Below are 26554 nucleotides of genomic sequence, written 5' to 3' on the forward strand. Positions count from 1 at the left end.
TCACATAAATTCTCAGCTATCAGGTTTCGTGTCGATTCTGCTGAAAATCAATTAGCTTCGCATGCACGCCAAAACAGACTGGGGAGTTCTAACTACGAAAAAGTTAATTTCAGGAAAATTATAAGTTTTTACGTATGTACCTCGTTCAGTTCGATTACATCAAAAACATCAAGATTCTCCAAAATCTTATTCTTCGTTCCCCACGATGGCGGTCAGGATGTATGGAGGGGGTTGTGGCGTTTTTGGGGCATGTGTTTTTCTCGATATTTGGGTTCAATCTGCTAAAATCGGCCTGAGCATTTGCTTAAATACTAAGGTAACAGGGATGGTCGGGGCAATCTCCCCGACCAACCTGAACCCAACACGGCAAACGGGGAATTCCCAACGCTTTTGCGCGTGTGCATCTCAACAGGTCGTCTATAGCCTTCGAATCTGGGACAAAAAAAAAATCCAATTTCCACTCACACGCTCAAAAAGGTCAATCCTGTCACTCAGAAAGCAGAACATCTGAGCTATTAAACATACACGTTCCTCAGGCCAAACGAATGGATGATTTCATTCCACCTTATTCTGACATTTCCTGTCATTTTTTAAACAATAAAATATCTGTCTGTTTTTACAAATAACAATAAATTCATCCCTTTTGATAAATCACCCGTCGCTGTCCAGGATTAAATAAACGTTTAACAGACAATCTCGGCATATTTACCTGGCCTCAGGGTTTTAATGGATCTTAATCTCCCCAATTGGGAGCAATATCACTCCTCTAGACAATCACGTCATAATTTTCTTGTTCAGTCCCACCGGACAGTTATGAGAATCTGGTTCGTAATATGCACTAGTAACAAAAATATAATTGGATGTTTTATTAATGAGTCGCCATTTACAAAAGCAATAAAACAACTCTAGCGCAAGTGACAATGAGATAAAGATATGGGCAGTTTAGTGAACGCATTTAAAATCTAAACGTGTCATATACCTTGAACAACAGACAAATCACATTTATTCACCTTTTGTGGGAAACATTACTAATAGAATTTAAGTAGTAAATGACAAAAAAAGGACACGCGATAACCTACTGTTCATCACTATGGATGGATGTTGGTTCCCATGGAAATCATTCGTTCTTTGACAAGTCTTGTTTTAGTGTGGCTACATCCACCATAGTGGAGAAGCCAAAACTGTTCGATGTTCGTTGGCTGTTTACCCGCCGGCATTCTGACTATACAAGTTTTATCGTGTCGTTTTTTATCCCTAATAATTTGTCATTTCTGTCTCTGAAAGGGCAAATAAGAACATTCTTTTCGCATACTCTAACATAGCATCTGCTAGATTTCCATTCCCCAACCAACCATAATATGCATTTTCTTTTGTTCTAGATGCTGAACTACTGTTACATATATTTGTTGAACGCCTGGCTTTTGTTGAATCCTTGGTGGTTGTGCTGTGATTGGTCATATAACTGCGTCCCCATTTTGCAATCTTTTCAAGACTTCCGGTTTCTGGTCCTGCTTCCATTTTTTGCGATTCTTTTCTCAATGATGTTCACAGCACTGCGATTTAGAAACACGTCTCAATCAAGGTGAGCTTTTCATCTTTGACTTTTTATATATTTACTTTGATTCCTTTGATAGCCACACCACACGAACCTACCCCGCCCTCATTGCCAGAATATCTAGCTTTACATTTGAGAAGAATGCATCAATTATAATCAAGTCATATTCGTGTCTGCTTGTTTGTTTGTTTACAATTGGATTAATATATACAAAAGGTACACAATTAATTTTCATACTAAAAACGAAGATTTATATACATATCCCAACATGATTTTTATATATACCATTTAATCAAAGGAAATCTACGTTTACATGTTACATTAAAGACAATTTATTTGAATAATTATCTCTATGTTCTGAATACTTTTCAGTATTATGTTGTGGCCCTTTGGCTATTATCACATATAATTATGACAGCCCCTTTAAGAAATTCGTTTCTTATCGTTGAGCACTTTCAGTTGAATTAAAGTCGGTCAATTTAGCTCTTATGCGTAGATCATCGTATAACGATTAGATCACTGTCTGACTGACGTAAATGAACATTTAAAATTAAGATGTTTAAAATTCAACGTTATTTTCAAGCGGTTAATGGTAGCCGAATATATTAGGTCTCCGCTTATCGAGCCAGAGATGTCTCGTGATACGGGGTTCGAATCGTTCGACTGGTATTAATCGTGACACCCTGCACTGAAGATTCCCGAAAGGATGAAGCACTAGTATCTGTAGGTATTTAATTATTATAGTAGAAAAAAATTATATATATATATATATATATATATATATATATATATATATATATATATGTCGTATATGTACACGATGTCCAACATGTTAAAATATACCATTTGTTGTAAAAATCTAATGGATAAACATCTGAAGAAGTTGGTGGGGACACGATATTTTTACGGAAACATAAATCGTAAAATTGCTAACCCATTACTGAAACAACTGTAATGGAAAAATCCAGCAAATAGACGAAGGTTATAAAAAGAAAAGGTGAGTCTTTGAATTTTGAACTATATATATATATATATATATATATATATATATATATGTTTTATAATGGCTACAGACACGTGTTAGAAATATTTATGTGCCGCTCCCTATTTGATGGGTATATCATGAGTATAAGGAACTTATTCTCAATTAGCAACATAGTAATGCAATCTGCTTACAACAGTACCTCAGGTAAAAATAAACAATGACTGACAATTATATGCACACGCATATATATATATATATATATATATATATAAACAAATATATATATATATATATATATATATATATATATATATATATATATATATATATATAGTAGGGTAGTTAGTATAAACATTTTCACTCGTACTGGTTTATAAATATACTCACCAGAGCTGCATCTGATTTTTTAATAACCATCATTTTTGCTTTGAAAAAACATTGTTTTATTTTTTCCTCGGATATAATTTTATTTTTATTCCCCACTTGGATTTACCACTTGGATTTAATTTTTTAACCTTATATAAAAAACCTTTACCAGATATATATAAACAAATATTTGACAGATTTCGTATTCAACCACCAGTGAAACGAAAGAAATCTTGTGGCATGTGATTGTTACCTAGTACCTTGGAATGATTACAAGACACCTAGGATTTCTTTGCCTCCTTACAACAAAGATTTTCAATTTAATGATTTAGCATGCATTCTGCATTTAACTTACAATAGCTTTTTCAGCATCAATATCCATTTCCCTTATTTTATGTATCTTAAATAATTAAAAAAGGAACATTAATAACTTTAATTTTCTACGTTTATTGCTTTTAGCGAATAAAGTGCACCCCCCCCCCAAAAAAAAATAGAGGAAATGAATAAGCATCGAAAATGCATGGGTTAAGAAAATAGATTTATTAAATTGTACTCTTTGTTTTCAAACAATAAAGAATTTGAAGGTTAACCTTTTCAAATTATAAAATTAAGATACCTACATTTTTATTCATTTGCTCTATCTTGTATATTGAGCAACTTTATTTAGGTGGGGTTTCTGATATAAAATATTAGATTTAATAATATTTTGTAAGACCGAAAATCACTGGATTTGCATACCAGTAGATCTATTTCATTTCATTATTCTAATATATATATATATATATATATATATATATATATATATATATATATATATATATATATATATATATATATATGTATGCAGTAATACCAAAAAGACGTCGAAATCGATATATATATATATATATATATATATATATATATATATATATATTCCAGGTAGAAAGATATCCAAAAATTAAGAATTATTGATTTTCAACAAGGGTCCTTGATAGTGCTCAATCAAAGAGAGCAAATTATATTTTTTATTATTCTTTATATAAATACAGTCATATATTGCTACAATGTACAGACTGTTTCAATCATATTTGATCTCATCAGGCCAGAAGATTTAAAATGCAAAAAACGAAAAAATTTGACGACCATTTTCAAATTTTGAGGAGAGAAAATAGGCCACGACTGGCGGGAAGCAAAGTTATAGTTCTTTAAGACTGTAAAGAATGCTTAGAAAGAAGAAATCAATTCTCCCGAGCGATGGCGCATGCTGGAAAGCAGCTCTTTAAAAACAATAAAAAGGACAGTTTAAACGGATAGAGAGCAGCAACATCCCCCTCTCCCCTAAGCCCCTAATTTTTAATGTGAATTTATTCATCATTTTAACCAAAATAGGTCTCCATAATTTGTTCTTTTTTTGTTAAACCACTTGAATTACAATTCGACAGAATTAGTGCATACATAATTGTAAAAACAGCAAATAAACTCACCAGTAAATAACACCAGACGTATATAGAGTAAAAAACACAAAGAATTATTATTTACTATTTATTCAAATAATACATGTAAATATTATGTTTAGGTCTTCCTTCCACACTATATATTGCGTAGTTCAAAATATTGTGGTTTATTATTGATTAAAATAACAATAACCTGTTTTCATGGTGAATGAAAAAACTTCTCATTTCTTCATTTAGATAATGTCATTTTTGATTAGATTAATCATTACTTATAATACGTTTTATGATTTTCAGAAAACTGCTTGCGGCCGCTATTTTCCTCTTCATTCCATTTCTTCCTGCTAGTAATATATTTTTTCGTGTCGGTTTTGTGATCGCAGAACGGAACCTTTACCTACCATGTCTTGGGTTCTCTCTCATCGTTGCTCTCGGATACAGTGCCTTGTCGAAACACTTTTCTAAAAGCCATTTGCAGGTAAGCACATTTTGTTGATTTACTGAATTATCTTTATTAATCCTTTCACGTCCTATGATACATATATATATATATATATATGTATATATATATATATGTATATATATATATATATATATATATATATATATATATAAATATATATATATATATATATATATATATATATATATATATATAAATTCTCCCGAGCGATGGCGCATGCTGGAAAGCAGCTCTTTAAAAACAATAAAAAGGACAGTTTAAACGGATAGAGAGCAGTAACATCCCCCTCTTAATATTCCGCGTTTCATCCACTCTAGGATTCTTCAATCCTAGAGTGGATGAAACGCGGAATATTCAGTGTAGCTTAATCCCCATATACATTTTATAACTTACTATATATATATATATATATATATATATATATATATATATATATATATATATATACAACAACATAGTAAAATTCCAATTTAGAACAATTATTCGCTAAGATCTTGCCTCTTATTATGAATAGAAGCAACCTTTGAAACTCCGCGGATTAAGAATATCTTTATATTTCTTTTTGAGTGTCTTGCGAACAATAAAATCTTTTACATTGGAATTTACTGTCTTTTATTTTATATATATATATATATATATATATATATATATATATATATATAGTACAAAATTTTGGTGAAATTCAAAGACTTACATTTTTTCTTTTTTGTAACTTTTGTTTATTTCATCTATCTATCTATCTATCTATCTATTTATCTCTCTCTCTCTCTCTCTCTCTCTCTATATATATATATATATATATATATATATATATATATATATATATATATTTAAAATTTAAAATCATATTTTTATTTTAAAATATTTTTATAACGCGTTTCGAGCTTAGGGTGTGCTCTCTTCAGATATTTTCGTAAAAAGTTTTTCTTTAAAATGGGAGTTTGTAGATATGCCTCCGCTGATATTAAATATGTTTTTCATAGTGATGCGATGCGTGTGTTCAGTGTTTAGACATTCTGTCTCCAACTGTAAGTTGTTCACTGTGACCGGTCAAAGTTAGTTTTAAAGAGTGTTTTTTAGTCCATATGGTGAAGGTTTTTATGGCTTCTTTAGGGTTCTTTTTAAAGACTTTCTTTCCCCATGTATAGCATACACTCACACACAATCACATACGCATACATATATATTCATGTACATGTACACATGCACACGCACACGTATATGATGAAAACCTTAAAAAAAACCCACAATTGTTGATGGCTACACTCTTTTAAATATACATTTTTTCTCTCGTTGGAACTACACAACCATCACTTTAAATATATATATATATATATATATATATATATATATATATATATATATATATATATATGTGTGTGTGTGTGTGTGTGTGTGTGTGTAATATATATATATATATATATATATATATATATGTGTAAATATTATGCCATGGTATAAACATTAAATATCATAATATTGTCTAAAAGAGGAAATATTACAACTATATGAGTTACTTGTCTTTACTAAATGGGTCAACCCTATTCTGACAAATTCAATTTTTGTTTTTATTTTACTAGAGTCTATGCGTGTGCTTTTACGTTCTAAGATCTCATTCCATGAATACTATGGATTTGCATCTGAACAAGCATAATTTATGCGTGTTTCTATGGTCTTATGGCACAATTGGAAGTTGCCCTGGAAAATGCGTTTGCATAATGTTAATTCATGTTGATAACAGCTTATGAAAAGGTTATTAAAAAAGAAAGCATAAAAACTTTTAAGGTTCGAGAATGATTTTGCTATTTTTCTTAACAAAGATTTAAACATTTATAGTAAATGATACGTCGCGTTTTTTTTTTCTTAATCTATCTTTCATAGAAAAGGTGCAGCTTTTTCACACTTTTTTATTTAGAGGTTAAAAGATAGGATATTTTTCCTGTTTATTCAGCAGCTGTAACACCGAATTCATATCTGTGACCTTATAGCTTGACTTTTTAATCGATTATTTTCAGTTCTGGTGAGATATTCGACTTCAACGAAAACAAATCTAGTTCATAGATAGATTTACGATCACACTTACGAAAATGCTGCTAGTTAGAGCTGCTGTAAAAGAAGAAATAATTAAAGTAGAAACTAAGGAATTCGCAAGAAAAAGTAATGACAATATAACGACTCTTTCTTTTGACACTACACCGTTTGTGTTCATCATCCGATATGGTTCAAAGCTTCTATTGTTAGCATTGGTTTCCTCGATATTTTCTGCTCAGAATTTTTCTAGAAACATATCGGATAATTACTAGTGTGACCACGAGCACCTTGACATCTTAAGTGAAAGTATTTTTTTTAGTGGAACGAACTGAATTCAAACTTGAAACATCCAGGTCGTCATTCAGTGTCGTTAAGCACCAGACCCCCCCCACACACCGATTGCTTTGACCAATTACAACGTTTAATTGAACGACTCAAACACTACATGACAACCATTTTACTTAGGCGTTCACAGATTAGATGTATTTAACAATATATTTTCTTTTCTTTCAGTATCTATGTTTACCTCTTGCTTCTTTTAAGTATTGCTTTAATTTTATTTTTATTGATGATACTCTCTACGTCGATACATGTCGGCATTCCTACAAGAAATAATCATATAATTTTTAAACTTGTTTTCTTTATTACTTTTATTTGTAATGTTTACAGAATTTGCGAAAATCGGCCATCTTCTTAATTGCTATATACGCAATACGTTCACACATGGTAAGTAATTATCGTGTTAATTTGTTGATTCATTTATTTCATTAAATACGTTTCGACACATTTTGTGTTAACGATCTGTGTAAAATATTTATTTAAATAAAACTTAATATCTACATAATAAAGACAATTATTTTAGATTTGTTAATAGATGAAGTTAAATGAAATTTGCTAATTGAGTTAAAATGAATGATTAAAGATGACGTGTTCGAGAAGTTGCGGGAAGTACACATTTCAAATAGGTCAATACATTGTTTATTTTAGAGCAATGTTCTCCTACCAGCCATTATTAATGGCCATAACAAATAATGCTATAAAATATTTGACATGAATTCGTTATCAATATATTTGTAAAAAGATAAAAATAGATACAAACGTAAAACTTAAAACAAAATATGTATTTTCTTTAACACTATTGGCTATTACAGCTATAAAACAGATAAGTGAGAAAAAACAATATTTCACTGTTCTTATTAATTGGATGTTCAAAAAAAAGAACAGATTTTGTTTGAACACATAATTAGAAAATTTGTCATATTTAAGTTTTAAATAACCAACTCTAGTGAAATAATATAAGCTAACAAGGTTGATCATGTCAGATCATATACACCTAAAATGATATGGACAGAATAAGTGTTTTATATAGAATATATTCGTACATTTAGTTTTCAAACTAGAGAATAACTAATGCTGCTAAGACTAAGCCTTTTTCCTTCAATAACTACAAGAGACCTTTTCAACCACAAACAGCCATGACGATACATTACCTGAAAATTGCACATTCAAACACATAGACTTAACATTCACGGGAAACATGAGTTGGAACAGGTACATCGAGGGCATTGCCAAGGTTGCTGCAAACAAGATGGACTCTCTCTACCATGTTAGAAAGCTACTTACGTCTGAAAGTATCCTGTATCTTTGCAAGGCCACGATTCGCTCATGTATGGAGTATTGTTGTCACATTTGGGCTGGTGAACCTGCTACTAGTCATTCCATCATAGACAGGGTTCAAAACAGAGTTGCAACCCTGATAAGTCCCGCACTATCAGCTAAGTTTTAATCGCTGTCCCATCGACGAAATGTTGCATCTCTCTGCATGTTTTACAAGTATTTTAATGATAGATGCTCCGAGGAATCCCCAGTACCACCTCGACGTAAATACTCCCAATAAGCCCAACAAGCAGCAAAATCCCACGCCTACACATTAGAAAATAAATAAATATAAAAAAAACCTTCTATTCTAATCGTTTCTGCCATAGGACTGCTAGCCTTTAGAATACCCTTACGGGTTCCTGTTTCCCCGACTGTACTGACATGCAGAAGTTCAAGTGTAATGTGAACAGGCATCTTGCTGCCCAGCACCCCACATAGTGCCTCTACAAATTATGTTCCAGATAGTAGCCCCCTATATGAAAGTAGCACTGTGCTTTGTTTCAGATGAAAATGCAATAAAAACACCAAATGTTAACATTGTTCTCGCAAATATATTACTTTTTATACTAATTAAGAAGAGAATTCGATTTTATTATTAGATCCTAAACATATGTTCTTAATTGATAAAGACTTCATTAATTATTAAATAGATAAAATGTTGTATAAAAGCTACAAAAGAAAGATTTTACTCAAACCTAATATTAGCTTTTCGTGCATTGTTTGTTTTATTTTCCATTGAAAGTATCCGTATGTTTCTAGCTGATTTTTCTCCCCATTTTCATCCCAAACAAGGCACATTGCAACTTTGGGCATAAATTGCAGCGACACTATGTAAGTAGTTGAGCAGCAAGATGTCTATTTACATTACTTGAACTTCTGCATGTCAGTACAGTCGGGGAAGCAGGAGCCCGGAAGGGAATTCTAAAGTCTAGAATTTGTAGAAAATAAATTATTAGAGTAGAAGGGTTTCTAGCATCTGGGGATCTCTACTGTGGATTTCTGCTTGTCGGCTTTGTCGGGGGTATTATCGTCCAAGAGATACAAGCGCTTGTAGTTCGTCGGAGCATCTGCCGTTAAAATACTTGTAAAACAGGCAGAGGGACGCTACATTTCGTCGATGGAACAGACGTTGAAGCTTAGCTGACAGTTCTAGACGTATTAGGTTGGCGACTCTCTTTTGAAACCTGCCCAGGATTGAAAGACTAGTAGCAGATGCAAGAGCCTAAATGTGACAACTATACTCCATACTTGGGCGAATTGTGGCCTTATAGATGTACAGGGTACTTTCACGCGTAAGTAACTTTCTGTTGCGTAGCGGGGAGTCATATTCTAAGAGATGATGCGTTCATATCGGAAGAGACGCATATAACGGGTACATGTAATACAGGGATATCGATGGTGATTACAATTCTTAGGGGAAGACATTTATAACGGTTCTTTGTACATCATCACGGCTGTGATAATAAATACGGAGGGAGACACTTATAACAGACGTGGATGATTCTTGTTAACACATATTAATACAGACTAGGAGATATCATGCAACAGTTTTTAACACATATAGAGGAGAGGAGATACATTATTATGATGAAGGGGGCACATTAGTTGTAAGAAAGTTATGCAACAGTTCGTTTATAGATGATTATACAAAACACATTTTCCTTTTCGGTTGTAAAGACGACACGAGACAACACTTACAAAATTATTGATCATTTCTTCATTCTTCAACTGGTGATGTCAGGAACTCAAGCCTTTTCGACTATATGGTCTACTCTTCTCCCTTCGCCGCTAAGAGGCCCTCACTCTCCAACTGATCACCGTGTGTGATCTGCTCTGATCATCTGATCCTAATCTCTGACTGCCTAACTTCGAACCCTCGATTAATATATTGAGAAATCTCTTTTGTTTATGACGTCAAAAGTGTTATTCCCAACGTGACTACTTTCACGTGGATTTACATATGTCTATCCAAACACAAGTTTGGCAAACAAAGAATCCTCAATTCTAATTGTTTAATATCGAACCTATTTTTAAACAATATTGTTACTCACATTGTCCATTCTTTTAACTGACAAATTTAATATCCAGTTATTCTAAAAGAATGGACAATCGCTTTTTCCGACATAAATAATATTTAGTGATTTCTATGACCTTAAACTATATCCGATGCTGAGGTTCCAGCCATTGCTTCCAGGTCCACTCTGACCCGGAGTGGTAGTACCTGTCTGTTAGGACCCCAGCTATGGGTTAAATAGAAAACGATTTGAAAAAAAACAAATATATTCTATTAAAAAATTGTTCTTCAAAATCACTGGATTCGGCATTAAATAACCTGAAAAGAGATTATATGCCATAAACCAACCAAACAACCTAAAAGAATTAACAATGGGCTGAATTCCTAAGATTCTAATTATCCATTATCTTTAACACTTGCTTTCAGAGTTCGATTCTAGCTTTTTCCTAATATCATTTTCACTTATCTAGTCTGTTTTTTTACTTACATAAGAAGGGGACAGCCTTTTCATGTAACATTTCTAGCACGGTAGAGAGAGCCCACCTTTCTCGCAGCAACCGCGGCAATGTCCTCGATGTATCTGTTCCAACTCATGTTGAACGTTAGGCCGAAGAGTTTGAACAATGTACCTTAAGGTAATGTATTATGAGCCACAGCTATTGGTAGTTGAGAAGGTTCCTTGTAATTATTAAAGGAAACGAGCTTAATATTGGCAGAATTGAACGTTACCATCCATATTTGCCCCTTATTCCACAACAGACTGGAGGTTTTCCTCTAGGATTTCAGCCATTGCTTTGGATATGTGTTTATTAATTTTCCCATTGTGTTTCTATAGAGCGTGGTGTCGTCAGCAAATATACCCATCTCAGAGACAATTTTTCAGGGAGGGTCATCTATGAATTTTTTCTTAATATTTAGAAATTACATTTTATTTATATGGACTTCAAGTATGCTTTCAAACGGTGTTTTGTGGCCTTGGGTGCGCATATTTGACAAACCTGATCTAGAAGTTACTTCAGTGCTGTATATAATCGTTAAGTATAATTTATCTCAGACACAACCTCTAGCAACGCCAAATGTTTATATCTACTCCATCCACTTTGTATAAAATCAATCTTTTTCCAATCTTTTATATCTGCACACCCTTTTTTTCTGAACCTTTAAACAATTGCACCCCCACTTTTTGTTTATATAAATAGTAAACTATACCCAATGATAAGGTCCTAATTCAAGGAACTTTGGAAAGAGTTGTATTACTCTTTAGTTACTACTTCACGTACGTCCTCCTTGGCCCAAAGTGGTAAGCATCATCTAAAAGTTAAATAGAAACTATCGTTTTCATACTATGCTTTGATTAAATATACGCCTACAACACAAAGTAACCTTCAATCGAATACTTTTTTAAAATTACATTTTCACCCCAAACAAAGCATAGTGCCACTTTGATATATGGGCTATTATCAAGGACATAAGTTGCTGGGGTACTATGAAGGTAGTTGAGCAGCTAGATGTCAGTTCATATTACACTTTAACTTCTGCATGTCAGTAGAGTTGGTGAAGCAGGAACCTGGAAGAGAATTCCAAAATCTAGAAGTTTTGGGGATGATACTATTAGAGTAGAAGGCTTTCTTACATCTAGAGATATTTCCTGTATAGGGGTGGGCCTTTGCTGCTTGTCGGGTTTGTAAGGGATTTATGTCAAGGGGGTACAAGGGCTCGTAGTTCGTCGGAGCACCTACCGTTAAATACTTGTAAAACAAGCAAATAGATGCAACATTTCATTGATGTGACAGAGGTTGAAGCTTAGATGACAGTTCAGGACCTATCAGGTTGGCGACTCTCTTTTGAACCTTGTCCAGGAGTGAGAGACTAGTTGCAGATGCACCAGCCTAAATGTGACAACAACACTCCATGCATTGGCGAATTGTGGCCTTATAGAGGTACAATATATTTTTAGGTGTAAGTAACTTTCTAGCACGGTAGAGAGAGCCCACCTTCCGCGCAGCAACCGCGGCAATGCCTTCGATGTATCTGTTCCAGATCATGTTCCCTGTCAACGTTAAGCCGAGGATTTTTAACGAAGTACTTTCAGATAATTCATTTTTAGCCACAGCTAATATTGGTTGGGAAGGTTTCTTGTAATTATTAAAGGAAACAAGCTTAGTCCTGGCAGCATTGAACGTTACTGTCCATTCTTTACCCCATTCCACTACAGGCAAATCATATGTTCGCTATAAAACCCACCAACTCATAAACTATGCAGCAGAAGGGACGATTTTTTTTAGAACTTCAAACAATATCAGACATAATATATTAACTCTTATTTATACAAATTATTATTCTTGTAACTCCAGAGAAACAAAGAATGGTTACAAAGTGACACTTTATTCCGGTCAGGACTAAACGTTTGTCCAAATAATGCAAAGGTAAGATCTATCTTTATTTATTTTACTGTTGTTCACTCCAAATAACACACACTGCTATTGGATGTAATGGGAAACTATTTAAGACTAATTCTACAGGAATACAATATATGGAGTCCAGCAGCGAGAGGTCCGTTAACAATACACTTGATCTGCTGTATGCCAATATAGTCAAGGAAAGAGAGGACCGGAAGAGAATTCCAAAGTCTAGCAATATCAGAGAAGAAACTATTAGAGTAGAAGATTGGCCGATAGAAGGTCTCTACAGTGTAGGGGTGAAATTTTGCTGCTCATTAGATTAATTGAGAGCATATAGGCTGAAAAAGTATGTTATGAGTTCGTCTTAGCACATTCCGTTAGCATACTTGTAAAAAAGGCACAGGTATGTAACATTTCGGCGATGCGACAGTGGTTGGTGTTTGGTTGATTGTGCAGGACTTATTAGGTTGGAGAGTCTTTAAAATAATTTATCGTTGGAAATTATATATTATATATTATTATATTATATTTTATTATATTATATATCATTACGCTATACATTTGTATGTTATATATTAGTATATTATTATATTATATAGTATTATATTATTATATCATATATTATAATATTATATATTATTATATTATATATTATTATATTATATATTATTATATTATAATATTATATATTATTATATTATATATTATTATATTATAATATTATTATATTATATATTATTATATTATATATTATGATATTATTATATTATATATTATATAATATTATATTATTATATTATATATTATTATATTATATATTATTATATTATATATTATTATATTATAATATTATATATTATTATATTATATATTATTATATTATAATATTATTATATTATATATTATTATATTATATATTATTATATTATTATATTATATATTATATAATATTATATTATTATATTATATATTATTATATTATATATTAGTATATTATATATTATTATATTATATATTATTATATTATATATTAGTATATTATATATTAGTATATTATATATTAGTATATTATTATATTATATATCATTATATTATATATTAATATATTATATATTATTATATATTATATATTAATATATTATATATTATTATATATTACACTGGTCAACAAATTTTTATTTTTTTTCTTTGGCAGACCATCTAGGAGTGTTTTCTGGGGTTTTGAAGGTCGCTGATTACGAATATAACATTGGTTTTGCCAGATTGGCTCTAGTTTAGAAGATACTGATAGCCCCAAATAAGCCTAAACTGCTAAAATTCTCCCTGAAATACTTCAATATAGAAGCAGTAAATAATAATTTTCTGATATTATTGAATCATTATAATGATTATGTATATATTGAAGTATTTCAGAGAGAATTTTTATATAATTATTCATATAGGGAGAATTTTTATATAATTATATACTGTAATTACTTAATAACATGTTCCATAAATCTAGTTGCAGTATAAATTAAACAGTAATTAAGAATTTTCTTTTTAATTCCACAGTTGAAAATGAGTTCCAGAGAGAAAATGAGTTCTTCTAGAAGATGTGGCAGATATGAACCGGATGTCTTTTGTTACATCTGTGGATAGTATATGATGGCACAACAAAAGAGGAATATTAAAGACTTTGTCAAGAGGGCGTACAAAGCATACTTCGATATGATACTTGGTGACCAAGACAAGTCTTGGGCCCCACATATGGTGTGCAAAACCTGTGTAGAAAGTCTCCGCGGTTGGACCAACGGTAAGCTGAAGTTGAAGTTTGCTGTACCAATGGTGTGGAGAGAGCCCAACAATCATTTTGATGACTGCTACTTCTGTCTCAATGACATAACGGGGTTTAACAAGCACAAGAAAGCAAATTGGCAGTATCCGAGCCTGGATTCTGCTATCCGTCCTGTTGCGCACTCTAAGGATCTACCTGTGCCTGTTTTCACCAGTTTGCCTGAAATCGATGAAACCAAAGAGATTCCAGCTGATCTTTCAATATCAAGTGATGATAGCTGTAGTGACTATGAAGAACCCTCAAATGGCCCTCAGCTTTTCAATCAATCTGAACTCAATGACCTAGTGCGAGACCTTTGTTTGTCGAAGGAGCAGTCTGAAGTTCTTGCATCACGACTCCAAGAGAAAAACATTCTTGATTCTGGCACAAAAGTAACATACTATAGGACAAGGGAAGGCAGCTTGCTTCGTTTCTTTTCTAAAGAAGACGACCTGGTCTTTTGTAATGACGTTTCTGCACTTCTTAACTGCATGGGGATCTCATCATATGACCCAGCAGATTGGCGTCTCTTCATAGATAGCTCGAACGCAAGTCTAAAAATTGTACTTTTGCACAATGGCAATAAGTTTGCTCCTGTACCAATTGGCCATTCTACCAAGATGAAAGAAGAGTATGATGCTATCAAATTTGTTCTTGAAAAGCTGAATTACAACACTCATAAATGGCTGATTTGTGTGGACTTGAAAATGGTGAATTTTCTGCTTGGTCAGCAAAGTGGGTACACAAAGTATCCCTGCTTTCTTTCTTTGTGGGATAGCAGAGCAAGAATCCAGCACTGGAGAAGGGAGAACTGGCCAGAACGAGAAAGTCTCGAAGTCGGCACAGCCAACGTCATCAATGAGCCTTTGGTACCCAGGGATAGAATCATCTTCCCTCCATTGCACATAAAACTAGGGCTCATGAAGCAGTTTGTTAAGGCGTTGAACAAGGATGGGGATTGCTTCAAGTACATATGCAGGCAATTTCCAGGTCTTTCCATCGAAAAAGCTAAAGGTGGCATCTTCGATGGACCTCAGATTCGAACGCTCATGAGGGATTCTGACTTCACTAATCATATGAACACGGTTGAGTTAAATGTTTGGGTGTCCTTCACAGATGTAGTGACTTTTTGGGAAATCACAAAGCTGACAATTACAAGCAATTGGTCCGTAAGATGCTTACTGCACACGGAAAACTAGGGGCAAATATGAGCATTAAAGTTCATGTCTTGTTTAGCCACCTCGACAGATTTCCTGGTAATCTTGGTGATTACAGCGAGGAGCAGGGACAGGGATTCCATCAAGACATCAAAACAATGGAAGAGAGGTATCAAGGCAAATGGGATGAGCACATGATGGCAGACTACTGCTGGAACCTTTTGAGAGACTGCCCAAAAGTTGCTCACAAGCGAAAATCGTATAAACGTCAATTTTAGTTTTGTGAATAAAATATTGTTTTGTGTGTTCATTGTAACTAAGACTCTAGTGTATAATGCTTTGCATTAATTTATGATATATAACTGATTATGTAAATGTTTTTTTTTCACTTGGAGAATTAAAATTCAGCAAATATTTAGCAAATTTTTTGTATATCCTCGAAATCTATGAAAAGTGTTCAGTTATAGGATAAATGAAATGATGTTATATCTAACTTAACTTGTTAGATTGAGATTTTACACTGTCTCTGTGGTTTAAGATTATCATAAAAATCAATATCTAACATTTATGCACAATTTAGCCGTTTTTTGTACGTTTAGCTATGGTCGCGAATGGATGATTTCAGACAAACGACCCCCCTGTGATATCTTAAAAACTAGAGCCAATTTGAAAAAACTAATGTCAGATTCGGATTCAGCGCCCTTGAGAACCCCAGAAACCAGTCTTACTTTGTCTGCCAAAAATATTGTGTTGACCAGTGTTATCATATTATTATATTATATATTATTATATTTTATATTATTATATTATACATTATTATATTATATATTATTATATTATATATTATTATATTATTATGTTATATATTATTATATTATTATATTATATATTATTATATTATTATATTATATATTAGTTACAATTATGATTAGTGACAAAGTAAGATGCGTAATATAAGGTCGTCTTATGAAACAACGTAAATACCAAAACATGATGAAACTTGAAATTTAGTTTTACATTTCAAAAATCAATGTGTACATATTTAATCATGATTTTCTTTTTATTTCTTTTATTTCGCAGTTGTATTTCAATATGGGAATGATCTATTTACGTCGACGCGATCTCAAGCCAGCCAAGGAGTATTTTTATGAAACAATTCAGTATGTGAAACATATATTTTTATTGCAAACTAATTACACTTCATTAGCGTTGATGCTGTTAGATCATAGTTTTAAATTAATTTTTTGAAAAAATAAAATTTTAGTTGGAAAATAGACGAGAAGGATTTCAGTCTTTAACTGAAAATATGCGTTTGATTTATTTTTAGATGATTACAAAAACATGTTACGTGTTATCAATCTACCAATAATACTAGCAGGTAGACCCGACGTTACCTGGTATTGAATGGAAATTAAAGAATGTTCCGATACTTTTGTCATCGAAATCGATACAATCGACGTTTTATTTTTCAATCTAATCGATTGATCGCCTGCTCTAATCGGGGACCCACCACAATGTACTCGAAGGAAGCTCACATACATCTTCGTAATGATTTAGTCGACTATATTAAACTCTACATTGCACTGTAGATAACCTACTGTTTCTTTTATTAAATTATTTGTTTATTTACTTGAATTAAAGGTTAAAATACATCATAGGTTAATTAGGCTGTAATCAATATTCTAATTATTCATGTTGATGGAAAATATAAGAAAAAATAAAAAAGAGAAATACACGTAACAAATAGTAATAACCTACAGCTGAACAAGCAAACTAAATCCACAAGAGATCAATCGGTCAGCGAACGGTACATAATGCTGTAGAAGGCTTCTTATTCTGTAAAAGAGTAATAAAAAATGCAAGAGAGCTATATGCCCAGTCTGTAAAATCCAAAGTAGCTGATCAGCGGTTTGGTTCCCATCAGTTTTGGCAAATAACAAATAGGATCCTGAACAGAAGTGTGCGTTCTATCCCAACCATTATCAATGGACCAGAGGTCATCTCGTCAGCATCAGACAAGGCCAAACTATTTGCAAAGAACTTTTCAGCTAATTCTACCCTATGCGACGAAGGCCATCAACTCCCCATATTTCCTCCTATAACACAAAACACGCTAGGTAAGATACAAATATCTGTGCATGAGGTCGCCAAGCTAATCAAGAACCTTGATTCCAGTAAAGCAACTGGCCCTGACGGCATCCCAATTATAGTATTAAAAAAGCTTCAACCAGAACTTGCTCCCATACTAACGAAACTGTTTAAGCGTTTCCTTAAGGAGAAGTGCTTTCCGACTCCCTGGAAAACCTCATCAATATGCACTGTATTTAAGAATTCAGGTGATACGTCGTCTCTCTCTCAGTACAGACCAATAAGTCTCCTGTGTTTCATGAGTAAGTTGCTGGAATCCATATTAAATAGAGAAATAGTCAACCACCTTAGCAGAAATAACCTTCTTAGTGACACATAATATGGTTTCCATTCTGCAAGATCTACCGCAGATGTGCTAACGGTTATATCTCCCAGGATTAGTGAATCTCTTGACAAAGGCTTCCTTTCTAGGGCAATTGCTCTTGACATATCAAAGGCCTTCGACAAGGTATGACATAAGGGCCTACTTCACAAGATTTCCAGCTACGGTATAACTGGAAATGTTTTCTCAATCATTAAATCATTTCTCTCCGATAGGCTCATAAGATTAGTGGCCGATGAAAAAAATCAGAGGCCTGCAGTATAAATGCTGGAGTCCCTCAAGGGTCAATCCTGGGCCCAACTCTCTTCCTGATCTACATCAATGATCTCTCTGAACACATACTTAAATCATTCGTTGACACCTATGCCGATGACACGACCATCTACGGCAACACATCAAAGGCTGTAAATGACAAAGTTCTCTCTGACTCTCTCTCCTCTGATCTCGAGCGCGTGGTTCAGTGGGGGAAGACGTGGCTGGTTACCTTTAATGCATCTAAAACCAAACTCCTATCTTTACATCATCAACGCTCTGATCCCCATCTGGCATCAATTGGAATGGATGGCTCTCGTCTAGGTGAAGCCCCATGTTTTGACAAGCTTCTGGGTTTGACCTTTACTCCTGATCTGAAATGGAACACGTACATCAAGTCTGTTGCCCAGGTCGATGGAAAGATGGTGGGATCCTTCTACCGCTCCAGAAGATATATCACTACTGATGCAATTCTCTATCTATATTAAAGCCAAGTACGCCCAAGGATGGAATACTGCTGCCATATCTCGGCAGGAGCTTCTAAAACAGCCTATCCTGCCTTGACAGAGTACAAAATAGACTTCGTGGCTTAGTGGGGATGCCCTTTTCTCTTCCCTGCAACCTATCTCCCACAGAAGAGACGTTGCGAGCCTGTCCTTGTTCTATCGTTATTTCCATGGCAAGTGCTCATCTGAACTCCAATCTCTGGTCCCCCCTCGCCAATCTTTCACGAAAAACACCCGTTTTGCTGAATCCACTGTGAAAAATTGTCCCCACTCTTTATCTGTGCCTAAATCAAAACGTAGATTCCATGAACAAAGCTTCTTTCTTAGAACTGCACGCCTGTGGAACTCTGTTCCGTCTGCCTGCTTCCAACCTGACTACAACCTGGATGTCTTCAAGTCCAACGTTAACAAATTCCTAATGAACCACCTCCTTAAGTAAACGCTTCATTAAATCTCCACACTAACGTACTGTACTTACAATAACCCTTATCCCTGAGTGGCTTCCGGGCCTTGATAAGTGGTGACCACCGTGTAAAAACAAATTCGTCATAGAAATACAGGGTGGAATGATAAAAGTGTCGCCATTAAGAAAGCAACAAAACAGTTTTATTTTAAAACTTTTATTGAAACGATCAATTCAGGTAACTTGTAGTAGAGCTGTCATCTATTTAATGTAGCTGCATAAAGCGTCAATCACCGCCTCGATACAGGTCCGGAACTGGGAGCATGCCTTTTCCACACGCGCCGGCGGAACTTGGTGAATACGTAGCGACTACTCAACTGATGGCGACGATCAGACTGACTTTGATTGTGGGATGTTATGTTAGTGATGTTCTCAACGTAGGACCAAACGAAGTAGCTCAGCTGGTTCAGGACAGCGGAAAAAAGGTGCCATTCAGAGAAGGATACAAAGTCGTAACACTCTTTCTGAAGTCAAGCCTGGATCTCTTGGGACTAGTAGGCAGGCGCTGAGTCTTGCCGTCACATCCACTCGTAGCACTCATTCTGAAGTCAAGCCTGGATCTCTTGGGACTTGTAGGCAGGCGCCGAGTCTTGCCTTCACATCCATTCGTATCACTCTTTCTGAAGTCAAGCCTGGATCTCTTGGGACTTGTAGGCAGGCGCCGAGTCTTGCCGTCACATCCACTCGTAGCACTCTTTCTGAAGTCAAGCCTGAATCTCTTGGGACTTGTAGGCAGGCGCCGAGTTTGCCGTCACATCCACTCGTAGCACTCTTTCTGAAGTCAAGCCTGGATCTCTTGGGACTTGTAGGCAGGCGCCGAGTCTTGCCGTCACATCCAAGGTCTGCCCGCAGTTACCTTTCTTATCAAAGTAACTACAATTTATTTTATACGCCGAGCCTTCTTGCTTGTGCGGTAATAAAATTTCTCAGATGCACTTGTGATATATAAAAGTGTTAACTATGGTTAAGATCGGACTATTCCTTCTTTAATGGTATTATTTCGATTGCCGATATTCGATACTTATCGGAGGCATTCCGATTTAAAACTTATCTAAGAACACTCCCAAATACATAAAGCACATTTGTGTGCAATTTCAAAAAGGTCCCACCCGCTTTTTCAGAACCCATAGGGAATGAACGCTCACACATAGACAAAGTACTTTTTTTTTTATATATATATATAAGTGGATATGTATGAGATCTAAGTGTCACTATATGAATGTATGTGATAGAAAAAATATTTTCGTAGTCGATGACATTTTTTGCGAGTCGTGACCTTTCGTTAATAATGGGACGTAATTGTTAGATGAGACGTGTATTAGTCTTTGCCATGGAATCAGCATCTGCACCGATCAGGATCTTAGATTTCTCGGTTTGTGTTTGTTACGAGATGGGATGTTAGGAATTTTATATTTTTCTCTGCGAAATGAGGTTTACGTTGATTGTGTGACCTTAATTGTTATAAAATTTTCTGTCTTCTCCTGAATACGTGTTTAGTTTGCAATAGATTAGTTTGTGTTTGCAACACTATCCTTGAAATCTACAATTCAATTGTTTTATATTTGTATGTACTTCTTTAATAGATTTTCTCAATGAAATGACATAATATTATATATCTATTATGTTATAAAACTAAAATCGTTTTACTGGAGCGATGAAACCATCTATTCGCTTTTGGTTTATGATGCTTATGCGTAAATAAACCCGATTATTGTTTACGATGCGCATGCATAAATAAATAAACACAAAACTGTAACTGCCTTTTTTTATGTTTTTTACTTCGGCATTTTACAAATCGTTCTTTTCCGTATTTCATTTCTTACTTACATTTCTGTATTATTATTACTTTTTTTACAAAATTTCTAATCAAAACGATATAAAAACCAAAAATAATAAAAACCATTTACGTCTTTTAGTGTCATAAATTGTTTATTTACGGTTATTTCATTGTATTTTGCATTAAAAGTTGAAATCGTTTTCAAACAAAAACAAAACAAATATGTTTACGATTTAAGACTGTTTAAATTTTTTTTATATATATTCTGTAAATGACAGTTTAAAGATGTTAAAATACTTTAGTTTTTTACGATTTAAACTATTTTAGTCTTTTTTAAAAAAAATTATTTAGATTCCATAATTGGCAGTTTAAAGACCTTAAAATTACTTGCAAATGTTTATTAATACTTTGAAGATTATGCAAACAATAAATTTGTTGGTATGCTAAACTTATAGCCGTTGATTTGTGATTTATGGAAAATTGTCTTTCGTTAAGAGACGCACTTTGTTTACAAAACCATTCGGTGGAAGTGACGTTAGACAAATTTAAAGGTACTGATGGATGATCAACATTATATATAAATGTGTTTTTTTTTTTTAAAGCAAATATAAATACAGAAGTTTTGGTAAATTTTTACTTTATTTCCACCTTAACATTTTCCTTTAAAATGACGACTTGTATAGGTTTTGAGGTATGCTGAAAACGAAGATCGCATTTAAATTTCCCGCAAATAAGTTTCTTTGATATTAAGCAATGTAATTCCTTATGATAAAAGTGATGGCCATTGTTGTACGCAAGCGCGCATATTTTTGGCATAATTAATATACTCACTATTCCATAGCTATAACATACACTGACTCAACGGGTCACGGGTAGTCTAGTCAATGATAAACTTGTAGTATGCGTTGTAATTTATCATTATTTTGTATTAATTTTGTATACAAATAATTAAACACATACACATGTACGCATATACACACAGACACACCCACACATACACACTTAAACACACACACACACACACACACACACACACACACACACACACACACATATATATATATATATATATATATATATATATATATATACAGTGGGGAAAATAAGTGTTTAACACATTTTTTATGCAGCGAATGACGCGAAAATTTAACAAGAAATAGTTACTAATTCCACAATAACAAATAACTTTAGAAATTGGAACCTTAAATGCATAACAAAAATTATATAATAAAAACGATAATAGCCGAAAAAAAAGTATTGGTCACTTTTTTTAAAATTATATTTTATTATTATTTTTTATAAATAATGCTGGAAATTGTTATTTGAATTTTAATTTGGCGACACTATTATACGTTTTAGAAGTTTCTCGATTGTTGTAGACAATACTCTACGTCGTTGGAAAGTATTGGAACACGTTAGCCACCAGTAAGCCATCACGCGTGAAGATTCTCAGGATGAGTAAACTTAAAGAACTCTCTTAAGTCATCTGTGATAAGATTATTGCTGAGCACAAGAATGGAATTGGTTATCGGCGTATATCTGCTCAATTCAAAATCCCTGTAAGCACCATAGGAAACCTTATTAGAAAATGGAAGGTGCATAACTCAACCGTGAACCGTCCGCGCACCGGAGCTCCTCGCAAGATGTCGGATCGAGCAGTGAGAAAGATTGTACGAAAAGTTCAGCAGCAACCGAGAACCACACGAGGCGAACTTCAGAAATATTTGGAAGAAGCAGGGATAGTAGTAACGAAACCAACGATTATTAATGTACTCCGACGCAGCGGTCTTAAATCGCGTACACCTCGAAAGACACCATTACTAAAAAAATGTCATGTTAATGTTCGTCTGGAGTTTGCAAGAGACCACTTACTGAAAACAGATGATTACTGGAAGAATTTGATCTGGTCCGATGAGACGAAAGTTGAACTTTTCGGCATTAACTCTGTACGTCGAGTATGGAGAAGAGATGGCACAGGCACGATCCCAAAAACGCCCTCCCCACTGTAAAGTTTGGTGGTGGAAATATCATGCTCTGGGGATGCATCTTTTCAAATGGTACTGGGCCAAGTCATATTATAGATGGAAAGATGAATGCAGCCAAATATCGGGAAATTCTTGAAAATAATCTCTTGCCTGCTTCCAATGCGTTAGGTATGCGACAGGGATGGATCTTTCAACAAGATAATGATCCCAAACATACTGCTAAAATAACCTCCGATTGGTTCGTACAGAACAAAATAGATGTTATTAAGTGGCTCAGTCAGTATCCAGACTTAAATCCTATAGAAAATCTATGGAAAGAGCTCAAAATCATGGTCCACCAGCGAGATCAACGTAATATTCAGGATTTGAAGAAAGTATGTGTTGAAGACTGGCCAAAATCTCGCCTGAACGTTGTCACAAATTAGTTTCGTCGTATAGAAAACGTCTCGAAGCTGTAATAGCCAAAAAGGGGGTTTCAACTAAATATTAGATGAAATTGTGTTAGTGTGTCCAATACTTTTTTTTCCGGCTATTCTCGTTTTTATTATATAATTTTTGTTATGCATTAAAAGGTTCCAATTTCTAAAGTTATTTGTTATTGTTAAATTAGTAACTATTTCTTGTTAATTTTTCGCGTCATTCGCTGCATGAAAAATGTGTTAAATAACGAATAATGGGATGTGTCCAACACTAATTTTTCCTACTGTATATATATATATATATATATATATATATATATATATATATATATATATATATATATATATATATATATATATATATATATATGCACACACATTTATGTATGTTTTCAATATTAATAGAAAGAACCCACGTTTCGCTTCCGCTTATAACGGACTTGGTGATTGTTATCTTGACGAAGGAAACTTAACACTTGCTGAGGAATTTTACCACAAAGCAGTTAATATCAGGTAAGTATTCCCATAATATTCCCAAAGATCTCTCTCTCTCTCTCTCTCTCTCTCTCTCTCTCTATATATATATATATATATATATATATATATATATACGATCATACATACTTGTACATCAGTTTTAAAATTCTATACTTATTTATTCAAATGAGATAATTCAAGATGATAAAATGCAAAACAAATTTATTGCTTTGTATCGATTTAAAAGTAAATTGATTCCACATCGAATATAATAAAATTATTTAACGTTCACTTAAATGTGGCATTCGTTTTATTTTTATGTAAAGTATATCTTTTAGGATTTTTCAACTTAAGAAAGCACTATTGACTTGAATACAATTTTAATTGTTTCAATAAATTCATCAATTGAAATGGTAAGTCGTTCGTGTTTTCTCTATTTAAAAAGTAGTTGATTTCTGATGTACAACTGGTAACCGAAAAAATCTGGAAATGCTGCCACATTTGGATAGGAGCTGCTAAAAACAGCCTATCCTGCCTTGAAAGAGTACAAAATAGACATCGTAGCTTAGTAGGGGATGTCCTTTTCTCTTCCCTGCAACCTCTCTCCCATAGAAGAGATGTTGCGAACCTGTCTTTGTTTTATCGTTATTTCCATGGCAAGTGCACGTCTGAGCTCAACTCTCTGGTCCCCCTCGCCAAACTTTCATGAAAAATACCTGTTTATCTGAAACTACTGTCAATAATTTCCCCACTCTTAATCTTTGCCTAAATCAAAACGTAGATTCTATGAACAAAACTTCTTTCTTAGAAGTGCACGCCCGTGAAACTCTCTTCCGTTTGCCTGTTTCCCACCTGACTACAACTTGGATGTCTTCAAGTCAAACGTAAACAAATTCCTGATAAACCGCCCCCTTGTTGTGGAGACGCCCACTAATTAACATAGATGGATTAGTGAGATATATAAAAGTATCAATCACCAATACCGGGGGAGTTCGGCAACGACCGCCAAATAGACAAGACGCCTATGTTGCCTCCAATAAGACATGCAACACGCCACCTGCCGGAATATCTCCAACTGAAGTGTCTCTGCAGACATGTAAATATGTATATAACTTGTCTTCCTAATATATTATTGTTATACCTTTACTTTCTGTGTTCTTGTTAATTATTTGTGTAGGCACAACCATATACATACATACATACATACATATATGTATATATATATATATATATATATATATATATATATATATATATATATATATATATATACTTACATGTATTCCGAAAAAAAAGTGAAATTGCCACATTAATATACACAACCGCCCAAACTTCAATGGTTTACTCTTATATTAAGCAGTGAATCCCTTTTTCTCCCGCACCGGAAACAGACTTTCTTTCACGTATAAAATGCTCATGTTTTCATGCAAAATTTATTCGAAATCTAATATTAAATTGTAAATCTATAAGAAATAAATAGGCAAAATGATAAAAATATTTTATTTGTATTATGTTTAATTTCCATCAACTGTGTGATCTTTCACAAATGTTCAAGTGAAATAATATTGCGCTGTGGTGGAGGAGGTCTGCGAACACTGCGCTCAGGATGTGCTTAATATTTTGTGTTCTTCATCTGTTGACAGCGTTAAAAAAGAAGGCCCACTTTTGAATCTCTGCTACACACTTTTCAAACAGAAGAAAATGGCGGAAGCTCGTGAGTGCATCGACATAATAATCAGCCAATATCCGTCTTCGGCCGATCGGGGATATTACGGACTGGCAGAAATTGTAAGTGATCTGTTTTTAGTTTTCAAATTATCTTTCATATAGCGATGTATCACTTTTTGCCACATCTTACACATAAACCACATATTTATTTTCGTTCTAGTTTAATAAGTTATCAGAAATACTAGGTCAATTTCTGATACCAACAATGGATTTTGTATATAAGATATATACATATACAAATGTCCAATCAAGATTCCATTCTTTCTCTCTCAAACATTGAGTTTGTAAAAAAGTGAAGAATATTAAGTTCTCCTATTGACCATTTACAGTTGAAGTTTCTCGCTACTGTAGTCTTTTCCGAATTTTGACGGATTCCAGGACGAGAATCTATCTTGTCCGGTGGAGTATCCAGTTAAGTACTGTTACTTAAGGTAACATCACTTGAAGAATGTGCATCCTCATATGCGCCAGTGTATCGTCGCGTCGAGGAAATCAAATTTGGTTTCGAATATTATATTACTTCAGATATTTTGTCAATAGTATATTTGTCCTTACAGACACTTGATCAGAGAAACCAAAAACATTCAAGGATATTTTAA

General features: G+C 33.7%; 1 protein-coding gene across 3 annotated transcripts in view; it reads left to right on the top strand.

Annotated features, from left to right (window-relative positions):
- The window catches only part of LOC145252763 (protein O-mannosyl-transferase TMTC4-like), a 133042-nt gene that overhangs the window by 80788 nt on the left and 25700 nt on the right, over nucleotides 1-26554 (top strand). For all 3 annotated transcript variants that reach the window (XM_080112671.1, XM_080112680.1, XM_080112660.1), the window contains 7 exons: nucleotides 1380-1582; nucleotides 4637-4817; nucleotides 7503-7559; nucleotides 12861-12932; nucleotides 16959-17038; nucleotides 24156-24263; nucleotides 25871-26015. In XM_080112671.1, the coding sequence (XP_079968797.1) occupies nucleotides 1380-1582; nucleotides 4637-4817; nucleotides 7503-7559; nucleotides 12861-12932; nucleotides 16959-17038; nucleotides 24156-24263; nucleotides 25871-26015 (846 nt within the window). The remainder of the gene's footprint in view (nucleotides 1-1379; nucleotides 1583-4636; nucleotides 4818-7502; nucleotides 7560-12860; nucleotides 12933-16958; nucleotides 17039-24155; nucleotides 24264-25870; nucleotides 26016-26554) is intronic.

Source organism: Euprymna scolopes, chromosome 3 (assembly GCF_053919585.1).
Source record: "Euprymna scolopes isolate OS-2025 chromosome 3, ASM5391958v1, whole genome shotgun sequence".
Classification (NCBI taxonomy): Eukaryota; Metazoa; Mollusca; class Cephalopoda; order Sepiida; family Sepiolidae; genus Euprymna; species Euprymna scolopes.